The sequence below is a fragment of the Chaetura pelagica genome, unplaced genomic scaffold (genome assembly GCF_000747805.2).
Source record: "Chaetura pelagica isolate M959 unplaced genomic scaffold, ChaPel_1.0 scaffold336, whole genome shotgun sequence".
NCBI lineage: Eukaryota > Metazoa > Chordata > Aves > Apodiformes > Apodidae > Chaetura > Chaetura pelagica.
The window spans coordinates 996,735-1,009,932 of record NW_009953652.1 but is presented as its reverse complement, the minus strand read 5'-3'; the positions used below and the strand labels follow the sequence as shown (position 1 = coordinate 1,009,932).

The window sequence follows — 13,198 nt, the reverse complement described above, 5'->3', positions numbered from 1 at the left end:
AGGGAAATTTACAGTCCTGATTTACTGGTTAATGCCACAGTCCTAGCCAGAGTGAAAGTTAATTAAAAAAAAATAAATCCATGAGAGAGTTCCTATGTCTATTGGAAGCAGACACAGAACTGCATCTCATGATAAATGAAGGGGTCTTTATGGTTGTCGTATAAAACAAGATTTGAATCACCACCAGCATGATGTTGGCCCCTATTCTGGTGAGAAGTCTGGTTCTATAGAAACTATGAGAAAGTAACAGGAGATTGGCAAGGAGATTATAAACATACTCAAGAGACCTACAGCTGAGATGTAGAACAAAACATATATTATCTTAACGGCTGTTTAGCCTTGTGTGCCAGATGAGTAGAACATCCATGTTTCAATAAGTCTGTGATAGACTTAGGGGCACCCTGTCAAACACACTTGAGATGCCTGCCTTGCTGCACGTGAAATCAAAGCACAGTGGTAAACCATGCCTGTGTGAATCCCTGAAACAAAGGTGAAAACAGCAGGTTTGGTGACTCTAGCATGGACCAAGGTCTGTGGTGCCTACGTCCTTGTTTGCGCGTATCTGCCTGGCTGCTGCTTCCCCTGGTCACAGAGATAATTAAAATAAATTTACTCTTTTAATTTCATGTGTGGTTTTGTGCTTGTGCCTGTGTTCTGCCTGTTCTGACTCGCACGTTTGGTGTAGTAGGCAGCATCCAGGAACAGCCATGCCACCTGTGGTAAAATGTCAGGGACTGGGGAGGTCACAACAGCAACTTTGTATTCTAGGATGGCCCAGTACTGAGCACTGGAATAGATGATGGAGCAATAGTTAGTCCCCAAACAATAGAACCAGCTGTGTGTGGATGAACATGGGCACCGGATTGTTCTTGCAAGTTAGCAGGGGGACTGGAACAGTCACTAGTTATTGGTCTTAGCACTCTTGGCCATAAAGTTGTTGCATTATGGAGTAAAATGAGGGAGTTGGAAAATGAAGTCGGAGCTTCACAATATGCAAAGATAATGCAAGAAGTAATTACTACTCAAGCAGCGCAGTGCCATGGGCTGCAAGACGCTAGAACAGATGATAGTGCATATTGCTAATACATGGCAGAGTGAATGAGCCAATCTGTGGTGTTTGGTTGCTGGCTGGGGTTAAATCAAGAGTCCTTTTTTGGCATCTAATGTGGCACATGAAGGGTTAAAAAAAAATAATAATAGATTTGATTGAAATGTGCTACATCGAATTTATAGTTGTTAGGGTGTTAATCAGCAGGCTTCTCTGCTTGAAATACTGTATGTTAGAGCCTAGATCTTGTTAAGGGCTGCTTTTTGCTTTTGGTACTTGCTGTAGTGCTTATCACCTTATTCTGATGTGCCTGGGAATGTTATGATTACAGCAATAGCTCATGTGCTGATTAGGGGATTCAATGCAGACAGTGTAGTAGCAAGAAGTATCATAATGCAGCTTTTGAGAAGAGTGCCTGCCTCACTAAAACCCTTGATTATACCAGCAGTCACAATGGCTATGGGTAATGTAGGCACCCTAGCAAATACCTTGAGGGCAACAGGGGCTATAACATTGGGACCAACTCTGCAGGTGGTGAATAAAAGAAAGCTGGCAAAATAGAAAGGAGTTACATCAGGGCTGATGAGGAAATAAATGTGGAATAGTCTTTTACAAGTTGGTGTCTCACAATCTGAAATATATGGAATTACAACATCAGAAATGTTTCATCAATGGCAAAAGTTAGTGCCTCCACAAATAAGCTGCCTGCCTGTGACCCCACCACCAACTCTGCCCACATTCTACCCTTGCTGCCACCTGAGGCAAAGCATTACACTTGGCAAGTACCAAAACAGCAGAAAAGGTTTGGCAGGTCCTACCCAACTTCCTGCCACTGTAGCCTCATGCATAAGGAGACAGATGCCCCTGTTCTCCTTTAGCTATAAAGTAGTGGTCTGGGGGAATTTTACATGTCTTAGCTCTGGTGGATGCTGGAGCTGAGGTTACTGTATTGTATAGCAATATTGACAATAAAACACACCACAGATCTGTGGATTGGAGGAGAAATCCAACCCCTGCCCTCTGAGCTAAGGTTACCTTAACAATAGAAAATGCCCCTCAATTTACCATGATGGTGCTAATTGCCCCAGTTAAAGAATATATCTTGGGTAATGATGTGTTGGCAAGACAGTTGAAACAGCAAATGGTCACTTCTGCTTCAGGACTTAACAAGCAGGATTTGTTACTCAATCTGTAATGGTCTTGCATGGATTCCCAAAGTGGAATTCTGTTATGCTGCCCATGCCTGCTGAGGTGGTAACTGGAAAACCAGACTGTATGCCAGGGAGAAGGAGGAAATTACTCACACCATTCAATCACTTCAACAAGTAGGAATCATTAAGGAAACCATGACTACTTTTTAATAATCCTATTTGGCCTGTTTGAAAACCAGATGGTACTTGAAGAATGACTGCAGATTACAGAGAATTGAATAAAGTCACCTCCCATCTGCAGTTACAGTACCAGACATGGTTACTCTTATAGAAGAAAAAAATTAGGAAAAATTTACAACTCTGGAAGGCGGTGACAGATCTGGCTAATGCTTTCTTTTCAATAGCCACTACTTATTTATAAAGCATGTGCAAATAACTGTACTATCTGTATACAGCTACATTTAAGGGCATGATGTAGGCCATGGGGAAAGACAAAATGGATTCAGTGGGACTTGAATACCTGGCAGGTCCATAACATGGGCCCCCTGTGCCTGATGAGGGGATGCTGACACATTCGCTGCTGTGGATACAGTGTTAAGAGTTGTTTTTTTCTAAACCACCAAATACGCTAATCAATCTAACAGGACTGAAGCATTAGAACAACTCATTCATCAATACAGACCTCCTCACCAAATGCAAAGTGACCAAGGAGACATCATGTCCAAGACAGGGCTCAGGGGCTAGGGTTAGATTGAATATGCTATGTTTCCTATCATGCCCAAGTTAAAGGTGTGATTGAAAGAATAAATAGGACCTTGAAGGAACAATTGAAAAAGCTAACCAGTACTAAAACATTACAACATTGGATTTCACATCTTACTAAAGCAGTTTGTTTTTTTGTTAAATAGCTAGAATATGCACAAAAACCCTATGATTGTATTACAACACCTCCAGTACAAAACATGGTATCTCTCCCAAAATACAAACTACAGGGGAAATGGAATTGTTTACATTGACAGATGCCATTGTGGGACCACAACCTACTAGTCTAGATGTGAACATTCACAAAACAACTCCTGAGAATGTCATATGGTTCTGTACCCCAACCTCTCCTCTCATTTCAAATCCTCTACTGTTACCAGATTCTTGAGTCCTTGTATTTCAGATATCTTCAACGAATCTGTGCCTTAAGTAGAGGAGGAAGCATTAGGACAGTGTTATTGGTGTTACAAACCCAACATGGAGTTGAAATTGAATCTGAAAAAGTGCAAGACATATCTCTTCCATCTGTGTGGGTAGGTAGCCCACATCAGGTTAACAAACCCAGAGTGACATTAATTGAAGGAGCTGGAGAAAACATTACTTGAAGGAGATGACACTGGTGTTTCTCTCCATTTTCACAGCTTGACTAGCAATGCTTTACAGTCTTGTACTGCAGGCACTTGTCCTGGATACATTTGTGTGAGGTCAAGGTGTAAATATTTGGATTTGGTTGACCTCTACTGTAACTAACTCATCTGCTTTTTGTAGTAAGAGAGGGTTAACAGCTGTAGATCTTTGAACAGCACGTTTCATTGTGGTGCCAACCCCAGAGCTGTATTACAGAATGCTGCTATGCTTAGTGCTTTTGATATCAATTCTCCTCTTTGTTGTTTTGTTTTCCCAGTAGTAATGGCTGTCTGCCAAGGAACATTACAAAATTGACAGACAGTGGACTATCTCCTTTGACATCGTGAACACTCCTCTGATTTGGAAGCCATGTGTTGCTTCAACATGACTTATGAATCAGCCAGTGGAGAGGATGACATTCAACATCTCCAGGACTTAACGCATCAAATGAAACAATCTACTGACGGTGCATTACGGGCCGAGGGATTTAATTTCCCAATAGGATGAGTGGAACATCTGATTCAAAGCATTATTGTAGAGTTCTGTTTGTTCCTTTTTCTATTAGGTGCCTCTGTAAAATACCTTGCTGTACACCCCACAAGCTGAAATGGACACCTCCAGCTTTGCCAGCGCAGCAGAAGTGGTTCTTTATGCAAGGGGGTGGAATGTGGGAAAATAATGGGAGATTGGCAGGGAGGATTATCAACATGCTCAAGTGACCTGCAGCTGAGATGTCTCTTGTGTGCCAAAAAAGTAGAACATCTGAGTTCTGACAGAATGTGGTAGACTCAGAGGTACCCTGTCAAACACACTTGAGAGTCCTGCCCTGTTGTGGGTGAGATCAAAGCACAGTGGTAAACTATGCCTGTGTGAATCCCTGAAACACAGATGAAAACAGTAGGTTTGGTGATTCTCTAGCAGGGACTGAGCTCCATGGTGCCTGTATCTCTGCTTGAATACATCTGACTTTGTGCTGCTTCGGGGATCCCCTGGCTGGAGAGGTAACAAAAGTAAATTTACTTGCTGCATTTCATCCATGATTTTGCCACTGTTTCTGCATCTTGCTCATGCCAGCACACACAGACACCCAGACAGTCCCTAAGCAGCAATTATCTTATAATTCTGCCCATTATATTAATGAACTTGCTTCTGCAATGGAATGCAGCCAGCTACGTCTCTTGCCAACGTAGCAGGTAGAAAAATGCATATTACCTTGTTTCTGAAAGCTAGACTGCCACTTACAGCTTGCAAAGGTATTAATTCTCATGGTAAGGGGACATAAGTAGACATGCAATGGGACTAGCCGCTTAATGGCTTTCTTTTCCTATTTATCTCTGCTGAATAAAAAACAAGCTGTTTGCCAGGTAATTACCCACAAAAGCCCCACTGGGGTTCTGCGTCAATTCTGTCCATTTCTAGATCACTGCAGCTGACAGAGAAATGCTGCCTCCTTATACTAAAGGGCCACAGACTTGCTTAGACTGAATGAGCCTTCAGCTGCTCTCTGGTTCATCCTCACATTCAAGGGCAGGTCAACACCAAATTCCCAGCAGGGTGCTTGTGGATTTTCCCAGATGGGTCCTGAAAGCCTCCATGACGGACCCTTGAGAGCAACATGTCCCAGTGCTGTTATTTGCATCTTGATTATTTTTTTTCCCCCTCATGTATGAAACCACTCCAATCTCCAGGCAAAGTATAAACCATTAACCACTACCCTTGGAGCCTGATGTTTCAGTCAGTTATTAACCCATATAGTCAAAACCGTAATGTCCTATGTAGCATACAAGGACAGTATGGCTAAAGTCAAGGTAGATGACATCCATCGCTTTTCCCTCATTCACAAATTCAGTCACTTTATCATAGAAGACAATCAGTCAGTCACATATCATTTATCTTTGGTACATTCATGCTTGCTATTTCCAATCACTGTCCTCTCTATGGTGTCAGAAACAATTCTTTCTAGAAAAGATCTATCTTTTGAAGACAGATGAAACATCTGCCTTTTTAAAGTTACTAGGGATCATCTTTTTTATCCATGACCTTCCAAAGATGATCACATATGATATCACTATGGCATCATCAAGCACAGTTGGTTGCAGCTCTTCCTGTCCCTTCCTGTGCTTCCTGTGCTTGTATGGGTTGAGATTTCTGAAGAGATCCATGACTCAGTCTTCTTCCACTACTGGTAGTTTGATGACACAGGGGCTTGGAAGATTTTCTTGGTGAAAACTGAGGCAAGGAAAGCATGGAGTACCTCAGCCTTACCTACACCTGCAGTCATTAAGTCACCCACCACGTTCAGCAGTGGGCCACATTTTCCATGTTTATCCATTTGTTACTAATGCAGCAGTAAAAGCTCTTCTTGCTTCCCTTGATGTCTCTTGCAGATTTTGACTCCAGGTGAGCTTTGACTTTCCTAACACCATACCTACATGCCCCTGGCAACATTTCAAAATTCTTCTTTTATAGTCCCTTCCTGCTTCTACTTCTTGCACACAGCTTTTCTGCACTGGAGCTCAACCAGGAGTTATCTGGTTAGCTAAACCAGGCTCCCAATACATTTACTAGCTTCCACAAGGATGAACTGTTCTTGTGCTAAGAGGAGGTTTTCCTTAAACACCTGGCATGTTAAGTATTTCAAATCAAAGCAAATCAATACATGCTGTTTTTGTCCCAGCTTAAATTTCCAAATTTTAATTACCTGAATTTAGAGATTTCAGGTGTTAACACGGTAGTGACTCTAGCCTTACTTGGAAATGCACTTACGTGCTGAGAAACCTCTAGCCTTTCATGTGAAGTCTCATGCAACAAACTTAAAACACTGCTACAAGAGTCATTGACTGTTACATGTGCTTTCACACCTGTCACATCTCAGTCTTCTACATTTCCTGCTTCCAATGCATTGAGCTCATCACATAGCAGGGTAGATGACAGAAACATGGGTGTGGATCTGAGACGTGATTATTAGCTGACAGTGCTGGTGCAAAGCAAAGAATTTCTGGGACTTGAAACCAAGGAGAAGAGGATACAGGAACTTAGGATGAGGAGGTCATGCCTGTGGTGCAGCTGAAGCAACAGGTGTAGCAATTGGTAGAGGACTGACTGGAAAACAATTCTCAGTATCTTACTGTTGTCTCTACAGCTATGGAACCCAGAGGACTTATGGGAATTGTACTTTCCACTAATACACACAAAGTGGAAAAGGTCCAAAAGGCTTAGGTGCTGCAGGTGAAACAGGCATGGTCCAATGAAGTCCCCTTTCAGTTTGTTATTACTCAAAGCCACAACAAAAAAATCAAGCTATTTCAGGAAAATATATTCTGTGGGTAGATCATTATGATTGCACAGCTGAGGCTGCAAATATCTGGAAAGGTTGAAATCTGATTAGCCTTAATCTTCCCTCTTTTACCTTGTCTTATTAATAAGCCTTATAGCATGACTCTAATTGTGGGAATTAGCTTATTTTTTTCCCCGCAGGACTTATTAACATTTATGTTGAGTTTGTATCCAGAATTTCCCAGTTACACTAACTATTGTAGAAAGCACATGAAGTAAGTGCTATATTACATATGTGAGATGACAGAGCATAAAGAAATTACAGGGGCCATTTACAACATACAAGAAAACGATTCCCCTGAGAACAGTTGCAGGGCCTATTCCTTTAATGACTTTCTTTTTAAGCAATTAATGCTTTCTTTAAGGTCTTCACTGTGGAGAGTCAGTGACATTACAGTGCAGAAAAGAAGAAGAAAAGCAGGGGACAAAAAGCATGAATGGGACTGAGACTGGCTCTGGAATATTGAATCAATAGTGGAGCAGAACAATTAGGAGGAGGTTCAGATGTCACAGGACAGAGGGTAAATTTAACCAGCTTCTGAATTTTAGAGCCCCCAAATGCCAGAGGCTATCCCGTTTTTGGGCTATCGAGTGAGTGGGGCAGACATTACTGGGTTTTGACCTCATCTTGGGCTCTTTTTCGCTTTCAGAAAGGAGATTGAAATCCCTTGAAAAGGCTGTAGTCTTCACTGCAAGTTTCTTCCAAGATACTTCCATTCTCAGTGCAGAAGGGAAAAAAACCAAATTTGCTGATAGCTTTCAGAATCAGAACCACCAAGGCTGGAAATGACCTATAAGATCATCAAGTCCAGCCTATGACCTAACCCTACCGCATTGGCTAGACCATGGCACTAAGTGCCATATCCAGCCTTTTCTTGAACACATCTGGGGACAGTGCCACCACTTCCCTGGGAAGTCCATTCCAATTTCTAATCACCCTCTCCGTGAGGAAGTACTTCCTAATATCCAGCCTAAACCTCCCCTGGAGCAGCTTGAGGCCATGCCCCCTTGTCTTGTTGCTAGTTGCCTGGAAAAGAGCCCAGCCCCAACCTGACTACAACCTCCCTTCAGGTAGCTGAAGAGAGTGATAAGGTCCCCCCTGAGTCTCCTCTTCTCCAGGCTAAACAACCCCAGCTCCCTCAGCCTATCTCTATAAGACTTTCCCTGTAGTCCTTTCACCAGCCTTGTTGCTCTCCTCTGGCCCTGCTCCAGCACCTCAATATCCTTCTTGAAGTGAGGGGCCCAGAACTGCACACAGTACTCAAGTTGAGGCCTCAACAGTGCTTTATACTGTCTTGGAGGCTCTCTAAGGCATCCAAAGAAATGATCAAAGACATAAAATTATTGCATTTGAACTGTAGCAAAAACTTTTCCACTGGATAAAACTTATTTGTTGTTTTAAAAATCCACTGTCCCCTACAACTGACACCCAATTAACGTAAATATAATGGCCAAAGAAACCATCACGAGGAAAATACCTTCTCCTGGCTACTATAGTTACACAGATAAACAAGTTAGCTATTGAGTTGTGCTTTGGATAAAGGCAAGTCCAGTCTACAGGTCCTGGAAGAACCTGTGTTATAAGCACTAATTAGGTCAAAGACATGGCCCACAACCCACCTCCCAAAGCTTAGGTCTTACTGTGGCCCAACTTCCAACAAATGCAAAGATGCAGCATGGTTATGGGGATGTGGTTAGGCCTGGTGTCTATCGCTACAGAAGAGTCTGTGCTATCAGCTAGAACTGAGCGAGTCAGACTAAAATAATGAGAGAAGCTATTCAAACAAGCCACCTCGTCCCGAAGTGTTTTATCTCGTCCCTAAAAGCAACAGCTTCTCTTCTGGCAGGATGCTTAATTGCTTCTTTATCACTCAGCTACCTCCTTTCCTGTACTTTGCATGCCACAGATCTAGAAGCAAAGACAGCCTTGCTACTCCCCCACATTTGATCATCCCCAATCACTTTCTCCAATCCACGAAACAAAATCCTTTCTTCTGAAACTTGGAGATTTTGCTGTCTCACAATTGCTTCTCTATTTTTGTCATGCACAGAGAGACACATAAAACGTTCTTACATCATTAAGGTAAAAAAGGCCTTGCTCCTGAGCCAGTGTTTTCAAAATCAGTGTTTTCAAGGCCAGCATTTGCTGAAACCAATGCTTTCTGTGAGCTCCCTAGAAAAAAAAAGTCTATGGAGCCGATTTCTGCAAAGCCTGATGTTCCAGTCAGTCAGTTGTGTGCAATTATTGCTGCATATTCCTGGCTTAGAAGTCTTCATTCTGACATGCCCTTGCTGCAGCCTCTGCACCACCAATTGCCTCTCAAATCAGAATCCATCCTCTTTCCCTCCTCCTTGCAAAGTAACACAGCTGCAACTAATCCCAGGATTTTAAAAAATACCACAAGTCTCAAGTTCTAGAATGAGCATCATCAGTCATGTCCCCTGAGTATCTTAGCCCTGTATTTCCCCTCCTATGTACAGTGTTTAATGGTGAATTAATTTACTGTAAAATAAAATAGAGTAAAATACATACATGTGAGTGTGTGTGCCAGGATGTTAGGGCAAATCAGGGCAAGGTGGAGAAAGCAACAGAGGAAGAAAGGGGAGGACGACTGGAATACTGACAAACCCTGATCTGGATCCTGCATGGGCTTTCTTGTGCGCCTAGCTGCCATACTCCCTGCTCCTCAGATCTCAGCTGTAAAGTGGGAAGCATACCTCATCAAGGTGCAAATATAAACACATGGGAAGACTGTGTGAAGTTGAACACCTACAGCAGCAAACCATGTAAACAGATCAGGTAGGAAGGAGCAGTATCTGTTCCTGTAAAATAGGATGAAGCGTAAGTACTGAACAGGGTGAGGCAGCTGGGGCGGGGAAACAGACCAGACAGGAATGGGAAGATTCCTAACAGGAATGAGATTCCTAGTTCATACAGGACTCTGTTATTGTTTCCTTCTTTCCCAATCTGTATTTGAAGCAGGAAGAGAAGGGAAACAGAATGCAATTTGGAACACAATGCTGGATTTACCAAATCTGCCCTTGATAAGCGTCCTGAACTTTCCAAGGTTTCACTTTCTCACCACTTCCTCAGACACAGATGGTATTTACCAGTGGTTCAGTGCTTCTTTCACATTGTCACATGGCAGGGTAAACCTCTTCCCTCTAACCATACTGTGCTTGCAAGACTTCAGTAATCTAGCAGGTACATTTACTAACATTTCTTCAATTTCTTTGCCACTCCTTTCAGGCCACTCTTTATTTCCTTTTTGCTCACCCTCAGTAAAATTCTACTTTACTTCTCCAGCCATGTCTTTTCTATTAAGGAGGAAATCCTAATTAATCCCCTCCTGGGAATCTACTGCTTTCAAAACCACTCACAGCAGGTTAACAATAACTGAATGGCAAGACTTGGCCTTTAAATTTTGGCACTCAAACTGAAAGCAAATATTTCAGACATCACTGTGGCAAATAGCCACATAAAATGATGAGCAAATATTTGTGATGTATAGAAGTATGCTAGATTAATTTTCTGGAAGCAATTCCCAAGAAAGACTTTTTCAGTCATTGCACAAGCATTTTTGCTTTCCTCATCCTACACAAGCCAGTGATTGGGAAACACCCATACCAAGGGAAACACCTAAAGCCAGACAATCATTAAGCATCACACTGGGTGTGCCTTCATTAGACTGCAAGGTGTGTGAGAGTCCCACTTAGAGAAAGATATAAGATAGCAGTTTATTTGTAAAACCACACTTGTTGGCTAAAGCTTCAACAGAGATGATCAGGTGAGGATTCAGGCTCCAAAAGCGACCTTCTCCATCTCCCTCTCACCATCACACTGTGGCTAGAAAGCCACCTTTTTTCTAGTCACTGCAAGATTAATGCGTTTTGTTTTGTGTTTTCACTAGTCACATCAAGATCGAGAATTAGGAGACTTCAAGGCAGACAGCACGTTGCCAGTCAGGATAGGTATCACAGGCAGACAACATTTAAGATTTGTGTTCTTTTAGTGAAAAACCTTTGGTTTTGTTGTGCATTCTTTAGGATGTTACATGCCAACAGTTCTACAAAACAATTCACATAAATGAGAAGTGCTGGTTTCAAAGAGAACAGCTTGAGAAAATAGTAAGCAAACCAACTTGGATTTAAAGCAGTACAGGGCTGGAAAGCAGGGATCAGTAATGTGCAGGCATCAGTTAAACTAACCTTGCAGAAATGTAAACATTAAGAAATACAGCTTCCTCTGCCTACATTTATTCTTGTACAGCAATAAATCACTGTTTAAAAACCACTCCACACACACTTCAAAGTTGATTAAACACCTTTCCATTAGTGAATAATAAATCACAAATTCAAGCTCACCACTAGTTGAGTTTCAGCATGTGTTTGTTGCATTTGATATAAACTAGAGGCCATTTAGTCCATGGGACCAACAGTATTCACCACTCTCACTGGAGTTCAGGATGACAGAAAAAAAGCAGCTTCAGGTCCCAAGACTATAAAATGTACCACACAAACCTAATCCATACAACCTATTCAATGGAGACCAAGACCGCCATAAAACTAGCTTAATAAGTAATGTTGCAACTACCTATTTGTTTTCGATATTGAGGCAATTAGGGTAAACAGTTAAACCTTACCTTCATTCCTTTCGTAATCCCATTTTTCTTATGGATTCCGCTTTTTAAGAGGTTATTCTGTTTCTGATGGTGATGATGTAGATGTCCATTGCAGACAGCATTGGGATTAGCCATCTGTTTAAATTATTCAGATTCTCAGTTCTTAAGGGTGTCTCAGGTCTTTCCACTGTAAAAAAGAGAGTGGGACGAGCAGATAAATTTCTTGGTTAAGGCCTGAAAGGTATCCAACTGGTCTGTCAGGATTTTCCAGGATGAGAGGACGAACTATCTTTTGCAATATCTTAGAAACTTAAAACTGTTTCTTTCACACACCTTCTGCCCCTGCAAGCTAGAACACAAAATACATAGCAAGAGGTGTACTCTTAAAATCTCTGAAAAACAGTGCTCATTGCTGGGTATTGTATGAACACAGCTTCTATGAGTCAACAAGACTCCTGCAGCTATCAAGAAGTGGGTGGATTCAGAGGCGGAGACATTTAAAGATACATTACCTCTTAAATGTCTCCCAGTGAGGAACACTAACATTATTTCCTCCTGAATACATTCTACATAAAGGCAACTTACTCCATTTGCAGTAATAAAATGTTTTGAAAATTTAAACGTGGTTCATCTTGCTAAAAGTATATTGGCTGAAAAAAGTAGCATTTTGCAGAGTAGAACAGAAAAACTTTTTTTTTTACTTTTTTTTTTTTTTTTTAAAATCCCTTTTTATATAGGTAGCATTAATGCAACATTAACCCTACAAGGAAATGGAAAGCATTTTATTATTAAAAGAAATTTTCTTTAGAATTAGAAACAATATACTTGTGCCTATCCTACAGGTACTTGCACAGGTGCTTACTGGAGTGAACTGTCCCTTTAAGCTCAGTTTGGACAGTAATGGGATAAATACTATTATAATTAATAAGAAATGGACTTTTATAAAGTTGATTAATTTAGTTTTAAAACAAATCAGGCTTTAATCACATGTGAAACGCCTTTATTTTGAGACAAGAGTTTACTAATTGTGGAATTACATATATGGTCTTTGCTGAACTGAATTCTCAAGTTTCAGGTTTTAGTGGCACAACATAAAAGTATAAGCATCTCTGGCAGCATTTGATAGAAACCCTTCCTCCCAACATAATTATAATTAGTGTAGAGACAGATTAAAGGAAAGCTGTATCATAATATCAATTTTGAAAAACAGTAAGGATGAAAGGCTAGGAGAATAAAAACACTTGGAGTGTTTTAATTAGAAAAAATTACTATGTCATCTTGACAATGAAATGTAAGTGATACACAGAAAATGCAGCCTACAACGTGAGTATGTGGATTGCAGGAGATTAGATGTTGAATGAACCACTGTGAGAATACACTGCAAAACACACTGCATTAGTTTTGAAAACTTGTCTTAGACATGTATTGAATTGCTAAAACTTATTTTCTCCTTTGAAGGGATTTGCAAAGTGAGATGTCTTCAGTATGTTGAAAACTTCTGGTCCTTATCTAAGAGAGACCTGAAATGAACTGTGTTTAAAAGAAATATGTCTGCATCTTTCCTTCTGTATATCACTTCATTTCATACCACTCAGTGCTGTGCAGAGACTTCCATTAAGGTCTGTAGAAAACCTCCATGATACGCTATAGAG

The 13,198-nt window shown here is 41.1% G+C and overlaps 1 protein-coding gene across 1 annotated transcript in view; it reads right to left on the bottom strand.

The window, feature by feature from the left end:
* The window catches only part of SPTLC3 (serine palmitoyltransferase, long chain base subunit 3), an 86,924-nt gene extending 75,243 nt beyond the window's left edge, over positions 1–11,681 (bottom strand). Inside the window, exon 1 of the mRNA XM_010000177.1 lies at positions 11,568–11,681. Coding sequence (XP_009998479.1) covers positions 11,568–11,681 — 114 coding nt within the window. The remainder of the gene's footprint in view (positions 1–11,567) is intronic.
* Positions 11,682–13,198: the final 1,517 nt, after the last annotated feature.